The sequence below is a fragment of the Copadichromis virginalis genome, linkage group LG6 (assembly GCF_057382275.1).
Source record: "Copadichromis virginalis isolate Kocher_CV1m ecotype Utaka linkage group LG6, C_Virginalis_male_GT1.1, whole genome shotgun sequence".
Lineage (NCBI taxonomy): Eukaryota > Metazoa > Chordata > Actinopteri > Cichliformes > Cichlidae > Copadichromis > Copadichromis virginalis.
In genome coordinates this window covers 25,692,014-25,708,413 of record NC_140623.1, presented here as the reverse complement: position 1 = coordinate 25,708,413, position 16,400 = coordinate 25,692,014, and the positions used below count along the sequence as shown (strand labels likewise).

At 40.4% G+C, this 16,400-nt stretch overlaps 1 protein-coding gene across 1 annotated transcript in view; it reads left to right on the top strand.

The window, feature by feature from the left end:
• The window catches only part of adgrl3.1 (adhesion G protein-coupled receptor L3.1), an 87,181-nt gene that overhangs the window by 51,605 nt on the left and 19,176 nt on the right, over positions 1-16,400 (top strand). The window contains exons 10-15 of the mRNA XM_085459463.1: positions 3,145-3,328; positions 7,390-7,512; positions 7,678-7,883; positions 10,593-10,769; positions 11,755-11,964; positions 15,387-15,607. Of these exons, the coding sequence (XP_085315589.1) occupies positions 3,145-3,328; positions 7,390-7,512; positions 7,678-7,883; positions 10,593-10,769; positions 11,755-11,964; positions 15,387-15,607 (1,121 nt within the window). The remainder of the gene's footprint in view (positions 1-3,144; positions 3,329-7,389; positions 7,513-7,677; positions 7,884-10,592; positions 10,770-11,754; positions 11,965-15,386; positions 15,608-16,400) is intronic.

Sequence of the window (16,400 nt, the reverse complement as noted above, 5' to 3'; positions counted from 1 at the left end):
TGTCCTCATATGTGGATCTCATTTTTCTCAGAGACAAAATCAGGTTAAAAAAAAAAAAATCTGGTAATTCTTTGTTTTTACATTCATCAGGTCCCAATCAGCCCAAATAGCAAAGAGAAATTGAAAATGCATGCCATGAAAGAGTTCGGGTCTCAGGAGGTTAAATAAGAAAATGGATGGATTGATGCATGAAATTTCAAATATCGTTTCTATGGATATGCTAAGGTAGTTTGTTGCAGATCATGGCAGTATCCCTAAAAAGAAGTCAGATGGAGCGGGAAGAATACACTCGGGAAAGAAAACTTCCTGCTTTAGCTATGACCACAATGCTTAGTGTAAGATAGAAGTGCTTCTGATTTTTGTTTGCACAATGCACATGCATTTTTAACATTTTTGTCACTGCTGTTTTAGATATGCTCTCCAAAAAGGAAGAGTCTAATCACTGAGAGATGTTTGAAGGGTCTATCTGTCGATATTTGCAAGTATCCAACAATTTTAAGATTAATCATTTAATTAACAAACTAATAACATTTTAGTGTGAAAAACTGAAAAGCTGAAACCAAAGAATGTTTTGCTTCAAAAAATGGCTCGAATGATTCATTGATTATTGAACTACTTGCTGACAACGAGTTAATCGTCTCGGTATTAGCTTGATTATAATCAGCATCATAATCATTTAGTTGACTGCTGGTGTTTTTCCCCATCTGGTTGGTACCAGATTTTAATACTTTAATGTCTTAAATGTGGATTTCATAACTAATGGGAATTAATGGGCAAAATAACTAAGAAATTTCTCTTTGAAAGGAACTGAAGCTTGTAGTTTCTTGTCAAAGTATCAATGAGTGGATATAGAAATACATTTGCTGGTTTACACAGATGACGTGCACAATGTGAATCAAACGATTTGCAAGACAGCGTGACAATGGTTGAGTCTAAAAAATGTATTTAGTTTTTGTTATATATAGGTTCAATTTTTATTTGATGTCACCAATTTAGCATTGTTAAATCGCTTGTTCTTAACACTGTAAACATTTGGGAAATGACAAAAGCAGTACCTGCTTTGAAAATAAAACGTTTGCCTGTCTTGCTTGATAAATTATTTCTGCTACCTCATGATTCAGATCCTCCTTTGTTGTATTTTTCAAGTTTTTGTTTTGCTGAATTGGCCTTCCCTTAAAAAAAAAAAAGTCTTAATACATCCTGTCTTATTCTCTAGGGCACTTTTTTTTGCCTAATCGTGTTACTCATAAACCTGATCAGCTGCAAGATGTTTCACATTTCCTGTCTTCTTTTGCTCTCGTCCATTTTTTTTTTTACTAGTTGTTGACATTCAAAATGAGTATTTATTTTTTTAAAAAGAACATCATGAAACGTTTTCAGCTCCAATATTTAACATGCTCTCTTTGTGTTACTTTAAATTAAATACAGATTTGAAGTGATCTGCAAATTATTACATTCTGTTTTTATTTGCGTTTTACACAGTGAACCAACTTTTTTTCTTTTGGATACTGGTTTGTATGTTTTGCGTGTGTGCTGCATATCCTCTCCTGCTTATTCTGGTTGTTTGCCGAAGCAGTGGATTAATTAGTTCTTGTTTACATGTAGCCCTCCCAAACTCATTCAATATGCATCCCAGCTAATTAACTGCTAGTGCTAAAAGAGGACATAATATTATCATATTAGTTTGTTGGCTAAGCACCAGTTTTTCTTGCGTGAGATATACTGTAACTACACGTGGATAAAGAAACAACAGGTAGGATTAGTTTATATTCAAAAAGGCAAGTGTTTTGTAGCGCATGCCATCAACACTCGCATGAGTCATCATCTCCACTGTTTCTTTAGGCTTTACTTATCCACCGCGCACACAAAACACATCGTTTACTGCTTCTGTCTCCTCTCCTCCTTCCTGCTCCCTCACTTCTCCTTAACCCTGAGTGAAAGGGACAAAAAGGAAGTCAAACGCTGGATGTGTGAATGCCAATAAACTGATGTCTTTCACTCTTCCTCCCTGCCCTTGCAATTCCCCGCTGAAGTCCCCCTTAGCTTGTATAATCGCACCTGTGTTACTTTTCCCACTTTGCCATCCACGCTTCTCAAGAGAGAGGAGCATTGAAAGAGTGAAGGCAGAGCGAGGGGTTTCTTTGCAGAAAGGCTGGTTTACAGAGCGAGCGAAAGAGAAAATAAAGAGACAGACCGGAGTGTGAGGTGTGTGTGTTTGATAGTACCTCGCTTTTCCACCTCTCTTGTTCCCAGTGGAGGCCTGTCACCATGGACTCACTGGACTGTTTTATCACTCTCACATGGCCCTCCCCTTCCTATCCACCTCTGCTCCAGCTCTCTTTTCTCTTTTGTTTCTTTATCTCTCCCAGAGTCTTCTAAGATGTGTGTGCGTGTCTGCGCTGTATGTGTGGCGTTCATGTCTGAAAATAAGGAGGTGAACTCTTAAAAGCATAACAAAAAAAAGTATGAGCTGGAGACAAAATAAGCATTGTTTTATGGGGAACATTTCATCTATGTGAGCCAACACTTTTCCGTTTAATTTGGTCATATTTTTGGATTCAAACCCGTTCTGCACAGCTGGATATGACCCAGCAGGCATTATCTGATAAAACTCTAATTTCTTCTCAGACCCTCAAGCACAAGTTTTCAAACTTGAAGATAAGACTTTGGGTGAAAAAAAGAAAATGCAGAAAGGGAGAAAGAAACTGAACCCGGTTTGGGGGTGTCGACACATGGTGATTGCAATCAGCTAATTAGCTTAGCTTGATTTTCATAACATCTGTGATGGCTTTTCTATCACAGCATCCTCACACAAAGAGAAGAAAAGGGTGTAATAAACATTAAAAAGTGTAGAGTTCAACTTTGAAGATGTACTTTAGATTTAATAACTGTTTTTGTCTTTGTTGTGTCTGCATGGGAATGCCACATTTGCATTGCTAACAGTTTTTTGGTCTTGATTATCATGATTTATTAACATGATAAATGAAAATCAACTGCATTCTCGCTGATGCATTCAGCTGACTTCAGTAGTTGGTGTGTAGCAGTGTTATTTGCACTACGAGTGGATTTGCATTCCTTTAATAAATAAGTGGTAAATATGTTCATTTCCTCTTTGTGACCTCTGTGTCTCTGCTGCTGCCCCAGGCCATGGTGGAGACCGTGAATAATTTGTTGCATCCACGAGCTGAGAAAGCGTGGCGAGAACTGCCCACCAGTGAGCAGCTTCATTCGGCTACCCTGCTCCTCGACACCGTGGAGACCGGGGCTTTTATGTTGGCTGACAACCTCCTGAAGACTGACACTGTGCAGGAGACTAATGACTACATCCGTGAGTACATTGTTAGGATCCTTCCTGTCCTCTAAACTCAGTTGGACCTTGTGAGCGCTGACGATTGAGATAGCCTGTAGTCAGACCTCCAACTCTTACACTGGGTCATAAGAGTTGAGGGAGCCAGTCAAGTCTTAGGTTTTGGTGCTTGGACAAGGTCAAAGCAGGATTTGACTGGAACAAAAGTATTTGCTCATCGTCTTTACCTAAATACAAAGTATTTAGAAGAAATAACTTGTTTTGTTTTTTTTTTAGAAAGAAATTGTTAGATTTCACTGTTTTTTCTTCTTTTTTGTTTTTTCCTCTTGCAGAACTTATAATAACATGAAAGAGCTCAGTCTGCTGAAGATCTAAGAACATGATGTAATATCATAGTAAGAGGCAACATTGACAGCAGGCATTATCAAACCCAATGTCTGAGATCTATGTTTCATAATACAGATTAGAGGCAAAGCTTAGTATCTAGCTTCACATTATGTCAAAAGATGGCATCTTCCTTCACTTAATGAACGTATACTGTTCAGCTATGACATAAAAACCACATCCTTGTTTGCTCTTATACTGCCAAAACAGTTCGGCCCCTTCGGGGCATGGATACAGCTGGGATCTGCTGGGATGTTCGCAGCAGATCCGTTGGGCCCTGCGGATTGCTGTGATGCTGTTGTATTGTGATTTGGGATGTTTGACAATGACTGCGGCTCTGTTGCTGAGCAGTTTTTGTGATTTGCTGTGTTGCACTGTCCTTCTGTGTATCATGGAGTATCATGGCCACTGCAGAACATTTCCTTTGTAACAGTAGTTGTACGTATGAAAATAAAAAATCATAAAATCTAATTATCAGGGCCCAAGGTTCTTAGAGCAAAAATGCCTTGCTAATACCAGAGGAGAATAGCCAGAGTAGTATTTTAACAAGGTGGCAGATTATTCACTTCACCTGTCTGTTTGCATCCAGGTTTTGATGTTTTGGCTGACTGATGTTAACAAAATGTGTGTTATTTCTTAGAGTTTTGAGACAAAAGATTGCATGAATACTTGAACAAGTTAATGTTGATGTGAATTAATACAGTCAAAGGAAAAAAAATATTAATCTAATAACATTAGGTTTCTATTCTGTAAATGTCCGATCACAGAAAACAAACAAAAAACACGTAATAAAAAAACATGGCAGGCTTTACAGTCAATAAATGTGCTAAACATAAACATATCACATAGTATATGAACTCTGAAGTACTGCTTTCTGCAGTGATAAAAAGGGTAAACAACAGTGCACACTTTCTTTTTCTAGGATAGTAGCCATTATGCTAAAAAAGTGCTTAAACAACACTGAATTTTGTGTCAGAATTTTGGGACACTGAGTGTTGAGGGACTCCTTGAAGACTCAAAATGGTATCACTGATATGTGACTATGTGACTGGACTAAGCATAACAACCTGTTACACTGATCCCACTGTTATAGTGCTTAATCCTCTTAATACTGTAAGTAGACTGTGTACACATATATTATTAATTCCAGCAAAGCAATTACAATTCTGTGCACAAAAGGGCACTACAGTCTTATACCTGTTGGGCTGCTAAAGCTCCTAGTATGCATTTCCTTTGCAAGAGATTAAATATATTTTTGAATGTCTAAATATTTTGATACAGAGCATCATGTACAACAGAATGCATACAGCTTTGCATGCTAGCTTTAGGTCATGGTGAAGACATCAACGTGAAAATCTCATTGAAAAATATTGACTTCAATGCAGAGATGAATTGGTTTCCATATATTTTTCTTTGCTGAACTTGCAGACAGAATTGACAAAAACAGAACACAGATAGTTATTATAGCGTTGTGTCCATCACTTTCCCCCTTTCTCTTCTCTTTTTCTCTCATATTCTTTTCTCTTATCTCATTATCAAACCTTGGAATAAGCGCGTTTTAATGGAGAGTAAAAAATTTTTTTGATTTTCATTTCTTTACATGGAGTATGTACTTAGAGGCATCGTTTCATCTTTGCTCAGATCAGCGAGTTGCAATCTGTTATGTTTCCCTTGGTTATCCTCTTGTTTACACTCCCCCGCCCCTCCACCCAATTTCATTTTTTTTAACATTTCCTCCGCACCATTCCCCCATTACCAACACTCACCAAGTCTGTATGTTACTCAGTCAGAGATAAAAAGCCATGGAGGAGGAAGAAATAAAGATGATAACGAAATAAGAAGGAAGACTGGATGAGCGCGTGCTTGAGGGCGGCGGCGGTGGTGGAATGTCAAATGATGCTCTGAGGGGTCTTTTTGCTCACTTTCACATCAGTAGGCAATGAAATTACAGCTATTTCAGTCACAGATAATGATGATAAAATCACTGCATTTCCAATCAAAGACCGTTAAGATTCCTCAAAGTCACTCCTCACAACACGACTTTATGTTCTCGCTTAAGTTTAAGTACAACAGTCCATTTCAACAACTGACATCCTACACAGTTTCACCTTGCATAATTTCAAACTTGCATCTCCTCCAGTGTTTCCTTTCTCTCCTGATCACACTAAATAAATGTGATTACGTAAACAGTCGTGGAGATGTAGGCTACTGCCTCTCCGAGGAACTTAAAAAACAGGAAGTGATCTTTTTCCTGCAAAATTTCTGCTTTTTTTGTGTTGTTAATCTTCCCTCGCAGCTAATCCAGTGGGCAGATCCACCATGATTATCTCTCCCCTTTATTCATAACCAGCCTGTCATTTCTCTCGTTCTCTCCCTTCATCCTCACTGCTCTCTCTGAGTCTTTTCTCCTCCGCTCTCTCCCGTGCACTTTTTAAGCTCCCTCCTCCTTTTTTTTTCTTTTCTCAAGTCTTTGAGATGAGAGTGAGTGACAAGAATAAATTATTTGACGCATTTTAAAGGAGCCACAGCAGCTACTGTAAGTGATATTATTGTGTTAGATTGTGTGCGTGCGACTATGAGCCACTGTATTGAGCAGATGAATAAATAGTGTTATTATTAGAACCAAAACAGTGATTTGAAAGGATAACGCAGCGGTAACAGCGTGCGCGTGTGATAACGATAATGAACAAGTGTGTTTCTTAGGAGGAGGATTGTCTTGACAAGGATGCTTTAATTAGATTAGACTCAGCGTGTTTTGATACCCCGCTGATGTGTGTGGGTGTGGATGCGTGTGTACATGTGTATGCATGCGTGTGGGTGGGTCGACGTAGCTCATGTGAAAGTGGTGGTGGGGGTGGGGGGTGTCTCAGCCAATGTTCCTCTTTCTTTATGCATACCCACGTCTATGCTCATGTCCATCTTCCTCACTCATCCTCCATTTGCTCGTTTCTATACGTTAGTATCTCTTGTCTGTAAAGCCTTATCTATCATATGCCTGAGAGAGAACATAGTCTTCTTTCTATTTCTACTCCAGTCCTCTCCTTTAAGTGTATCTGCTTATCTCATCCATTCGGCTCCTCTGATTACCCTCTTTTTTACCTCTCTAAACCACTCCTCCACGACCTCTTCGTCTGTCTGCCTTTTCCACCTTTTATCCCACCCTGCCTCCCATTTTTACCTTCATCTCCATCAGAGATGTCCTTGTGTTGTTTATTTGATCAGAGAGGTAGGACTTTTTTTTTTCTTTTACCATGAAAGCATCAGTCTAAATCACCAATTTGCTCAGAAACACAAGATAGCAACACACCAAAGGTATAATTAGTTCTTAATTAGAAACTTTATCTAATACATTACACAGCTGTAATCAGGAATGTGCTAACGAACCTGGACGCTGAAATAATTCCTACAATACAGAGGAGGCCGGATAATCTACCTCAAAGTGCTGGAGCAGTTGCCTGGAGACATTGTTACCTATTTTAGCAGGGGAAAAAATGTACATTATTTCACTTTGATATGTTTAGGAGAAGCTTGAAACTGTTTCGGGACTCATGCCAGTGCTGTGCTGTGAAGCACTTAGTGAGAAAACATGGTTATTACAAGAGTCTGCAAAACAAATCTGATGTAATGCGCTATGCTATAACTTACCATTAGGGCGTGCGTGTTTTGTGTGCATGTGTGCTTGTGTGTATGTATTTCAGTGCTGGAAGTAGCCAGGCTGAGCACGGATGGGAACCTCGCAGACCTGACATTCCCTCAGTCGGAACAACACGGAAACTCCATCCAGCTGTCAGCCAGCACTCTGAAACAGCATGGCAGAAATGGTAGCAGAGAAATCGCATGTTTTCCACCTTGCACTTACTCTCACTGTGATCTCTGTCTCTCTGTGCCTCTCAATCTTCTTTTCTCACCCACTTGAAGTGTCAAATTTCTGTCATCATTGCTTTACAACAATTATCGAGTGCACTATTCGTGTCCCTTTCGTACAGGTGAGATCAGGATGGTGTTTGTCATGTACAAGAACTTGGGCTCCTACCTCTCCACGGAGAACGCCAGCGTCAGACTGAGCAGCGATGCCATCTATCCTAATTACTCTGTTATCGTCAACTCCCCGGTCATCACCGCATCCATTAACAAGGAGAGCAATAAGGTTTACCTGTCAGAGCCTGTGGTCTTCACTGTCAAACATCTACAGGTGAGTTAAAAAAAAAAGATTTCACAAAAGACCAAAAGCAGCTAGAAATTGAAGGTTTGTAGCCAGAAGTTTAAAATCTTAATTCCTCTGTTCCATAGAAATCCACTGTTGTGCCAAAAAGTGTTGCTTTATAGGAAACAATATGAGAAATGTAGTTTACGCCATCAAAGCTTCGCATGTATAGTGTTCTGGTGCTGTAAATTCTGACTGACCACAGCTGGAAACACTTACCGGAAAATTGACTACTTACTCCGATTTGAGTAATGTTTGCTTCAACCTACAGACTTAAGCAATTAAAAAAAAAGAAAAGATTTATTTCCAGTCAATTCTACTTTATTCATGTAATGCCAAATCATACGTCATTTAAAGGTCATTTTAAGGTCGAGACTGACAATATTTGCAGAGAGACCCTGCAGTTCTCCAATATGGGAGGAAAAAAAGAAATATTTTTAGCAGGAAGAAACCTGCGACAGAACCAGACTTAGGGTGGGCGGCTGTCTGCCTTTATCAGTTGGGGTAAGAGGAAAGTGAAGAGTGAAAAGATGAGCAATGAGGAACAACAGCCACTCAGCAAGTAGGTGAGGTCAACAACATACTTGCTGAAAGGTACAGGTAACAAGAGTATAAAATGGATATGTGCAGGTTAGGCTTTAAAAGAGGAATCAAAAATATTCCCTGGATGCTTTATCAGGACCACTTGTCTAGCTGCTCATTAACGCAAATATCTAATGAGCCGGTTACATGGTTTGATCAAGCCGGTCTGCTGCGGTTCAAACTGAACATCAGAATGGAGCAGAAGAAAAGTGACTTAGACGTTGAACGTGGCACGGCTGTTGGTGCCAGGCGGGCTTCTGAGAATTTCAGAAACTGCTGATCTACTGGGATTTCTCCACATAGCCATCACTAGAGTTCACAGACAAAGGTCCAAAAAGGAGAAAATATCCAGTAAGCAGCAATTCTCTGGGTGAAAATGTCCTGCTGCTACAGCAACAGAAGAACACCACACCTGTCAGCTGAGAACACAAAAACACAGGCTCAGGCAAAATTGGATAAGAGAACACTGTGAAAATATTGCCAAATGTCAATTTCTGCCAGTACATTTAGATAGTATGGGTTGGTGTAAGCAACATAAAATGCATCCTGCCTTGTATCAGCGGTTCAGGCTAGCGGTGATGTAATTGTGTGGGGGATCATTTCTTGCACACTTTAGCCCCCCTTAGCTCCAGTTGAGCATCATTTTAAATGCCACAGCCTAACTGAGTATTGTTGCTGACTACATCCATCCCTTCATGACCACAGTGTACTCATCTTCTGATCACTGCTTCCAGCAAGATAACACGCTTTGTTACAAAACTCAAATCACCTCAAACTAATTTCTTGAACACGACAATCCACAATCACCAGATTTTACTCCAGCGCCTTTCAGAGCTTTGAATAATGGATGTGCAGATAACAAATCCGCAGCGACTGGATGATGCTGTGATGTCAGCATGGACCAAAATCTCAGAGTAATGTACCAGCTCCTCGTTGAATCTGTAGACAAAACAAAGAGTTATGGCACTTATGAAGCCAAAAAGAGATCTAGTTCGGTACTTTAGTTTAGTTTAGTGCATAATTCCACAGAAAGTGAGGGAAGTCTAAAAAGAACTGAAGAAAACTTGTTGTTTTCAGACTTCCGTATTAAATCATTGCATATTGCATGTTCCTGGGTCTGTGACTCAGGGTTAGCTGATACAGCCCTGACTATATGACTAAAATAGTTTGAATAAAGGCTAGTTTTATATTAACCTCTAGTTCACCTCTGCAGTATGCATTTGGGTCCAAACTTCCTGCATTTAATGACAGTATATAGTAGCAGTAATAGTAGTAGTAACCAGAGCAAAAGACATAAGGCATGAAACTGGGGCCTGATTCAGACAAAAACATGATGTATAGAAACCCTGGAAAGGCTCAAATATTAAAACGTTGTTTCTGTGTCATTGCGGGATGATGTTCAAACATCAAAATGTCTTGCAGCCATTTTTGATCACTTGTGTACTAACTTGGCTCGACTCGCGTTGACTTGCCCCAAATGACCAAATCATAACATTAGCAATTACTGCAGACTGAATTCCACATAACTTTATAAGAATTTCATAAGTATGAATTAGGGTGGTCAGTAACACGGTTTTATTTTGTGTTTCGCATCCAAAAAGCAAATACTTATCCAGTTGGTGATCCAGCTAGTTGGCAGTAAAAAACAAAAATCCTCACTGTTTCTCTTGCTCTTTTTGAAAGTAGCTTTACCAACCCAACGCACACAGCTTCATCAGTTTACACAACACAAACAGCTCCTACACTCCAGAATCTCACACAACAAGCATGGACGCAGCTCTGTCACCTCCTCTCATGCCTCTATGTTTATTTGTTGCTGCAATCTCACATTCTGTCCCTTCTGTTTGTTGTTTTGTTGCTGTGTGTATTTGACTCTGTCTCTGTGTTTCTTCCTCTACATCCTTTTTCCACCAATTCCTCCTACCAGTTTCTCACTTTTTTTGGCTCACCGACCACTCCATGCTTTCTGCCTCCCACCTACCCATGACCGAGTATCTATTCTGCGTCCCCGTGTTCTCCCAACCCTCCTGCTTTTTTGTCTCTCAGTTCCTTCCTGTCTGTCTGGGTTTCTCTCAATCACACTCTGCCTCTCTTTCTCTCTCTCTCATCTTCCAGCATTCAGAAAAGAATTTCAATCCCAACTGTTCATTCTGGAGCTACTCCAAGCGCACCATGACGGGATTCTGGTCTACGCAGGACTGTCGTCTGCTGGCCACCAATCGTACACACACCAGCTGCTCCTGCACCCACCTTACCAGCTTTGCAGTGCTCATGGCCCACGTGGAGGTCAAGGTAGGCATTTTTCTCTGCTTGTGCATGCCAGAAGGGGGTGGGCAATATCTATGGGTCAGTTATTTATTATTTGATTCGCAGTGGTTGGTCAACATATTCTGAAAATAGAAGGAGAGGAAGAAAAGAAGAGAGAAAGACCACAACATCTGAAAAGTAAATTATGAATCTTTGGAGTCTGAATAACCACGTTGGCAGGGAAAATCTTTACAATTGATTTGTCAAGCTGCATGATGACATTGATTTGAGGGGGTAAATGTACTTCAAACATCTCAGAGTTCTGGATTACTAAAGCAGATACAAAAATAAGCTTCAGGTCTTATTTTCATTCTAAAAGTGCTTGACTGATCAGACAGTGAAAACATGTTTTTGTTTTCAGATTTTGGTTTTGTTTTGGGTTTTTTTAGATATCCATGAGCCTTAGTGGGTGGTTAATAAAAGCATTATTCTCCCGCCATGTGTGGGATAAGTACTTTTTGTCTCTCTCTCTCTTTTGTTATGTTAAGACCAAGTTTCTTTACACAAATCAGCCCTTGTAACTCTGGATATTGCGCGACACCTATTCCCTCCCCGTGGGCTAGGATGTGTGTTACTTCCAAAGGGGTCATGGTCAGAGCCAGCTCGGCTGCTCTGTGTGAACGCAGTGTGAGGGTCTGAGCAGTAGATCCATCACAACAGTGCTAGGTTGAACATTGCTCTACCTGCCAGCTTGCAGGACACTGATGGATAGAGCCAGCACACCTGTGCAACACAGCGTAACGCTGTGGCCCTGAACGCTCAACGACACACAGCCAGACTCACATAAGCCAGGGGTGGGGGGGGGAGGGGATTTAACTGTCTGCTCCTACAGTTTGTTTCACCTTACAACAGTATGACTCATGTATGATGTTAGCATACCAAGGCTATGCATAGCTATAGTAGCTGTAAATTACATTGTTATTATTGAATTACCAACTTAAACTTGTCTCTCTGTTTGCACATTTCACAGAAAACAGGCAGCATGCACGACGTGCTCCTGGATGTCATCACGTGGGTGGGCATCCTGTTGTCACTGGTTTGCCTGCTTATCTGCATCTTCACCTTCTGCTTCTTCAGAGGGCTTCAGAGCGATCGCAACACCATTCACAAGAACCTCTGCATCAGCCTCTTCATCGCTGAGTCTCTGTTTCTGTATGGGATCAACAAGGCCGACCAGCCGGTGAGGGTCCAGTTCCCCTGTGTGAGCTTATGCGAGTGTGTGCAGTATACGCGGCGTATGGAAGAACATTACTTTGACCATAAATTCAGACAAGTCCACGGCACATGTTGGCATAACTATCCACTGACCAATACCACAAATCATCAGACTGTTTATTAACTTTGTGTCAGTGGTTTACCACACTTGTGCTACTACTGAATAAAACAGGAGATGTTGTACAGTAACAGTGATCTTTGGAATAAATCAAAGCCGTCGTTTCTCATAGTGATTGTGAAACAAAACAATATTCTTACTATTCTATGTAATAGAATTTGCAAAATTAAATGTATTTATTTTTTCTTCAACATGTTAAGTAATCCCATCATCAAAATCATGTACGTACTTGTGCGTATGTAAAAAGAACCTAATTTGCCTGCTTTGCAATCCATTCATAGTCAGCCATGATTTACAATGCAAAGAGCGCCCACAAAGATCTGCCATATAATGCGTTAAACCTTATGCAGCTCATATGAGGCCGATTTGTGAATATGAGTTCAGACTGCTTTTGATTAACACCTCAGTGCGGTTGGATTTCAGCTGTGACCTCAGTCTGTATACATCAGTACCCAACAGTAGAGTTACCTTGTACAAAAGCAAGGTAAAATAAAGACCATTAAAGATGGCTATTTTGAAAAAATTACTCTTGACACTGAAAGTTCTGGTCAAGTGGTGTTATGTATTTTCTTTATTTTCCCTCCTTATAAGTAGGCAATTCGTATTTGTCAAATACCCCTGAGACTGAGTGAAGCAGAATTTATGTACAATATAAGATAGAATATATTATAATTTTAGTTATTACTAATTATCTCATTATTATAGATGTGTTTAGTAAGATTAAACCTAAGCATTACTGACTAGTTAGCAGTTATCTGCTCTCAACCAGGCTCAGAGACAGACTAGTCCAAGTGAAACATCTAGAGCAAAGCTGGGAATTATTTTAAACAGATTCCTGCGATCCAGGTAAACATTTATATAGAAGTTTTTCATGAAGTCACATCTTTGTGGGCAAAAGTGCTAACTTATTGAATATGCTCTATATACTATTTTAAGAATGGTTCTACTCTCCACAGGCGTAATGGTAGCTCTAGCCTAATTGGTCGCAGTGGTACGTTTGTCAAATGTAGTGTCATTTGCAACATCATTGTGTTTTTCTGCATGTGGAATAGAAATGTGCATTTTCAGAACAACAAATGCATCATTAACTGCACAAGTCCTTGTGACACTCAGAACAAATAGCCCTTCCCTCGAGAGCGTGGAGGCTTTTTAAAATCATGAGACACAATTTGCGAAGCATTTTCTTTGCGTATCACTTAAGCAACCAATCAAACTCTATCCCTGAAGGAATTCAGTGCAGTGCAGTTTTTTGGCTCAACAGTGGGGGATCCACATGGTGTGCATTCCAGTCATAGCCCAAGATGTATAATCCATATGGTCCGCATTCAGTACGCCAGTCATGGATTAGAACTTTAAACCTCACTTGGGTACAAGCGTTTTGCACACAAATCTTATGGGACAGATTCTGAGAGGAGATTCTCGCCTTTATTATCTCTGCACAAGGACACCTAAATAATAATCAACACACAGGAAAGGAGGAGCGTTTTCACCACTTCTCTCTGTAAGTTAAGGCTCAAGGCTGTATCCTTTGCCTCCCCCATAGTATACAAGAAGCCTCAGAACACCTTGAAGCATTTGCATCCTGCTGAGCTTTCAGTGAGAAAACCTTCTCACTGTAAATGAAGAGACAAAGCAAATTGGATGGAGAGCGCGTTTTGATCGTGGCGCTTGTGCGTTTCTCTTTGTCTGTGTGTTTGCGTGGGAGGGATCATGTTGTTTTGTTTTTGTGGGGGGTTTTTTTTGCATGTATGTGTGCTGCTGTATTTGCGTGTTGTTCTCCCGTTAATTACCGGTGACTATTCGTGACCTCCATTAACATCTTCAGCATCACTTAGCTCGAAGCCGGTTAATCCAGTAATTCCAGCAGGAAAACTAAATGACTTTGCATAAGCAGCCACTTTTTTTTTCTACCTGTGTGTGCATGCATGTGTGCGCCTTTGCCTGTGAAAGCTACACTCTGCGATCATCAGAAATGGAAATGAGTGACTCCCTCACCCCCTAAACTCATTGCCTCTCAGACATTAGGTAATTGTCTCTCGTTGCAAACTCCTCTATTATAAAAGTCTGTCTGTTAGCGCTTCCACTGAGTGATTTAGGAGTGACTCTTTAGATTAGAACATTGGCATGATTGACCAAGTTTCAGCGCTCATTCGTTTTGCACCTTTCTTTTTCTTAATCAACACTCTTTCTTTGCCATCGAATTGCCAAAATTATTAATGTCTTTTTAGGTTTGATCCCTGGCTTTTGTTTTTTTATTCACATTCTTTGCACCTCTGTGTTTTTTCTTCTCTTCTTTGGAATGAGCAGAGTCTCTCGCAGGGTTTTCATCTATCACTCTAAGACTTACATGTCTTTCGTCCGTCACTGTTCACTGGCACGTCATTTAAAATAGATTTACTCACTTTCAGTGTATAAAACGCAGGGTTAGTTCTGGTAGGTGCAAAACGTTCTAATTTGTGTTTTGTGTTTGATAATTGCAATTCTCTAGGAAGTATGTTAACAAGCACAGTGTTTATCGTATGTAAAACATTTAGTTCTGCATTGGTAAAAGCGTAAAAAAGCTGTATGTTTTCACAGCTTTTTTTTCTTTTTCAAGCTCCGAAATCTGTCAACTTTTATGTGATTTTTCATTTGTCTCTTTCAAACCAAGATGCTGAGTCATTTTTGCAGCAGTTCCACTTATTTTGTTCATCTTTGGCATTGACAAAAATCATACTGTATTTTCAACAGCGCTGGCAAGTAATTCGCCCTCCTCAACAACTCATTGTCAGCCCCCTTTGAAAGTGCTTCGCTACATCTCTTTGAAATGTGGTCAATCAGCACGGGCTGCGGCGCTAACATGTCACTTATATTTTCTCATTTATCTTCCTGGACGACTTGTAGATTGTAGACTGTGAGTGAAGTGCGAGGGGGGGTCTCCAATAATATTGCTATTTTGAAGTGATTTTTTACTTTTTTTGTCATTCTGCCACCTGAAATTTCTGTCATAGTACACTATGATTGTGACTTCTATTTCACGTTGCCTTATTCTATCCCCTGCCTTACCTGTTCAAGCAGTGGCTGTCCAATATTTAATCACTTACGTTTTCTTCCTTAACTGAATATGATACATTATTGCTTTCTAAATCTGACTCATACCCTTACTGCCTGTACTGTTTGCATCTTTATTTTTCTGCCTCATCAGTGCAAGTGTCCAGCACAATAAATATTTCCTGAGTTTAATGTTACTGTATTTTTAAACCCTCTCAATCCTTTATTTGGCTCACCAGATTGTCTGCGCAGTCTTTGCGGCCCTGCTCCATTTCTTCTTCTTGGCAGCGTTCACCTGGATGTTCCTGGAAGGGGTACAGCTCTACATCATGCTGGTAGAGGTGTTTGAGAGCGAACACTCCAGGACTAAGTACTTCTACCTGGCAGGATATGGAGTACCTGCTGTCATAGTGGCCGTCTCCGCTGCTGTGGACTATAGGAGCTACGGCACCGACCGAGTGTAAGGATGCTGCTGAAGAATGCGTGAAGGAAGGATGGATGACGGGGCAAGGGAGGGAAAGGGAGGGAGGCTGGAGTGCCTGCTGTCATTTTGGCTGCGTTTGCCACAGTGGACTCAACAAGCTGTGGCACTTCTGAAGAGTCAATACAGAGAGAACGAGTGGAGAGAGAGAGGCAAAGAAGGATGGAGAGTGGTAGAGAAGTATTGGGGACACGCAGGGGGAGGATGCACCACAGAGTGCCTGCATGAGCATGGCAGCAACAATGTGTGAATATGGAAGGATTTAACAGGCGGGGCAGAAGGAGGGGGTGTACAGTGGAGTATGCCGAGGGAGAAAAAAAACTGCTTTAAGTGTGAGAATGGAGGGATGGGATAGGAAAAGATGGAGTTGTGTGTCAGGATGTTCACACATCCACACTGGCTTACGCTTGCGCATTAAAATAAAACCAGCTTCTCTGGAGAAGAGTAGTGGAAGATAAGCACATACATTAAAAGCACATACATTAAAAGCACAAGGTAACGTATTTGTGCATGCTTGACTTGTATAACCCTAGAAAAAGGATGAATCCAAGAAAGGACAGGCAGCATCTCATTACAGGCTTAATACACAAACTACAGATTCAAAGAGAGTGAACGTAAGAGTTTCACCTGCACACTTCATTCATGCTTTGACTCTGAAAAGAGGCCAACATTCTAATTATTAAGTACATATGCATATGAAATGTATATTGCATATATAATATATATAAGGCACAGTCATGTTCATAACCTGTTCTCCATTCAAATCATAAGA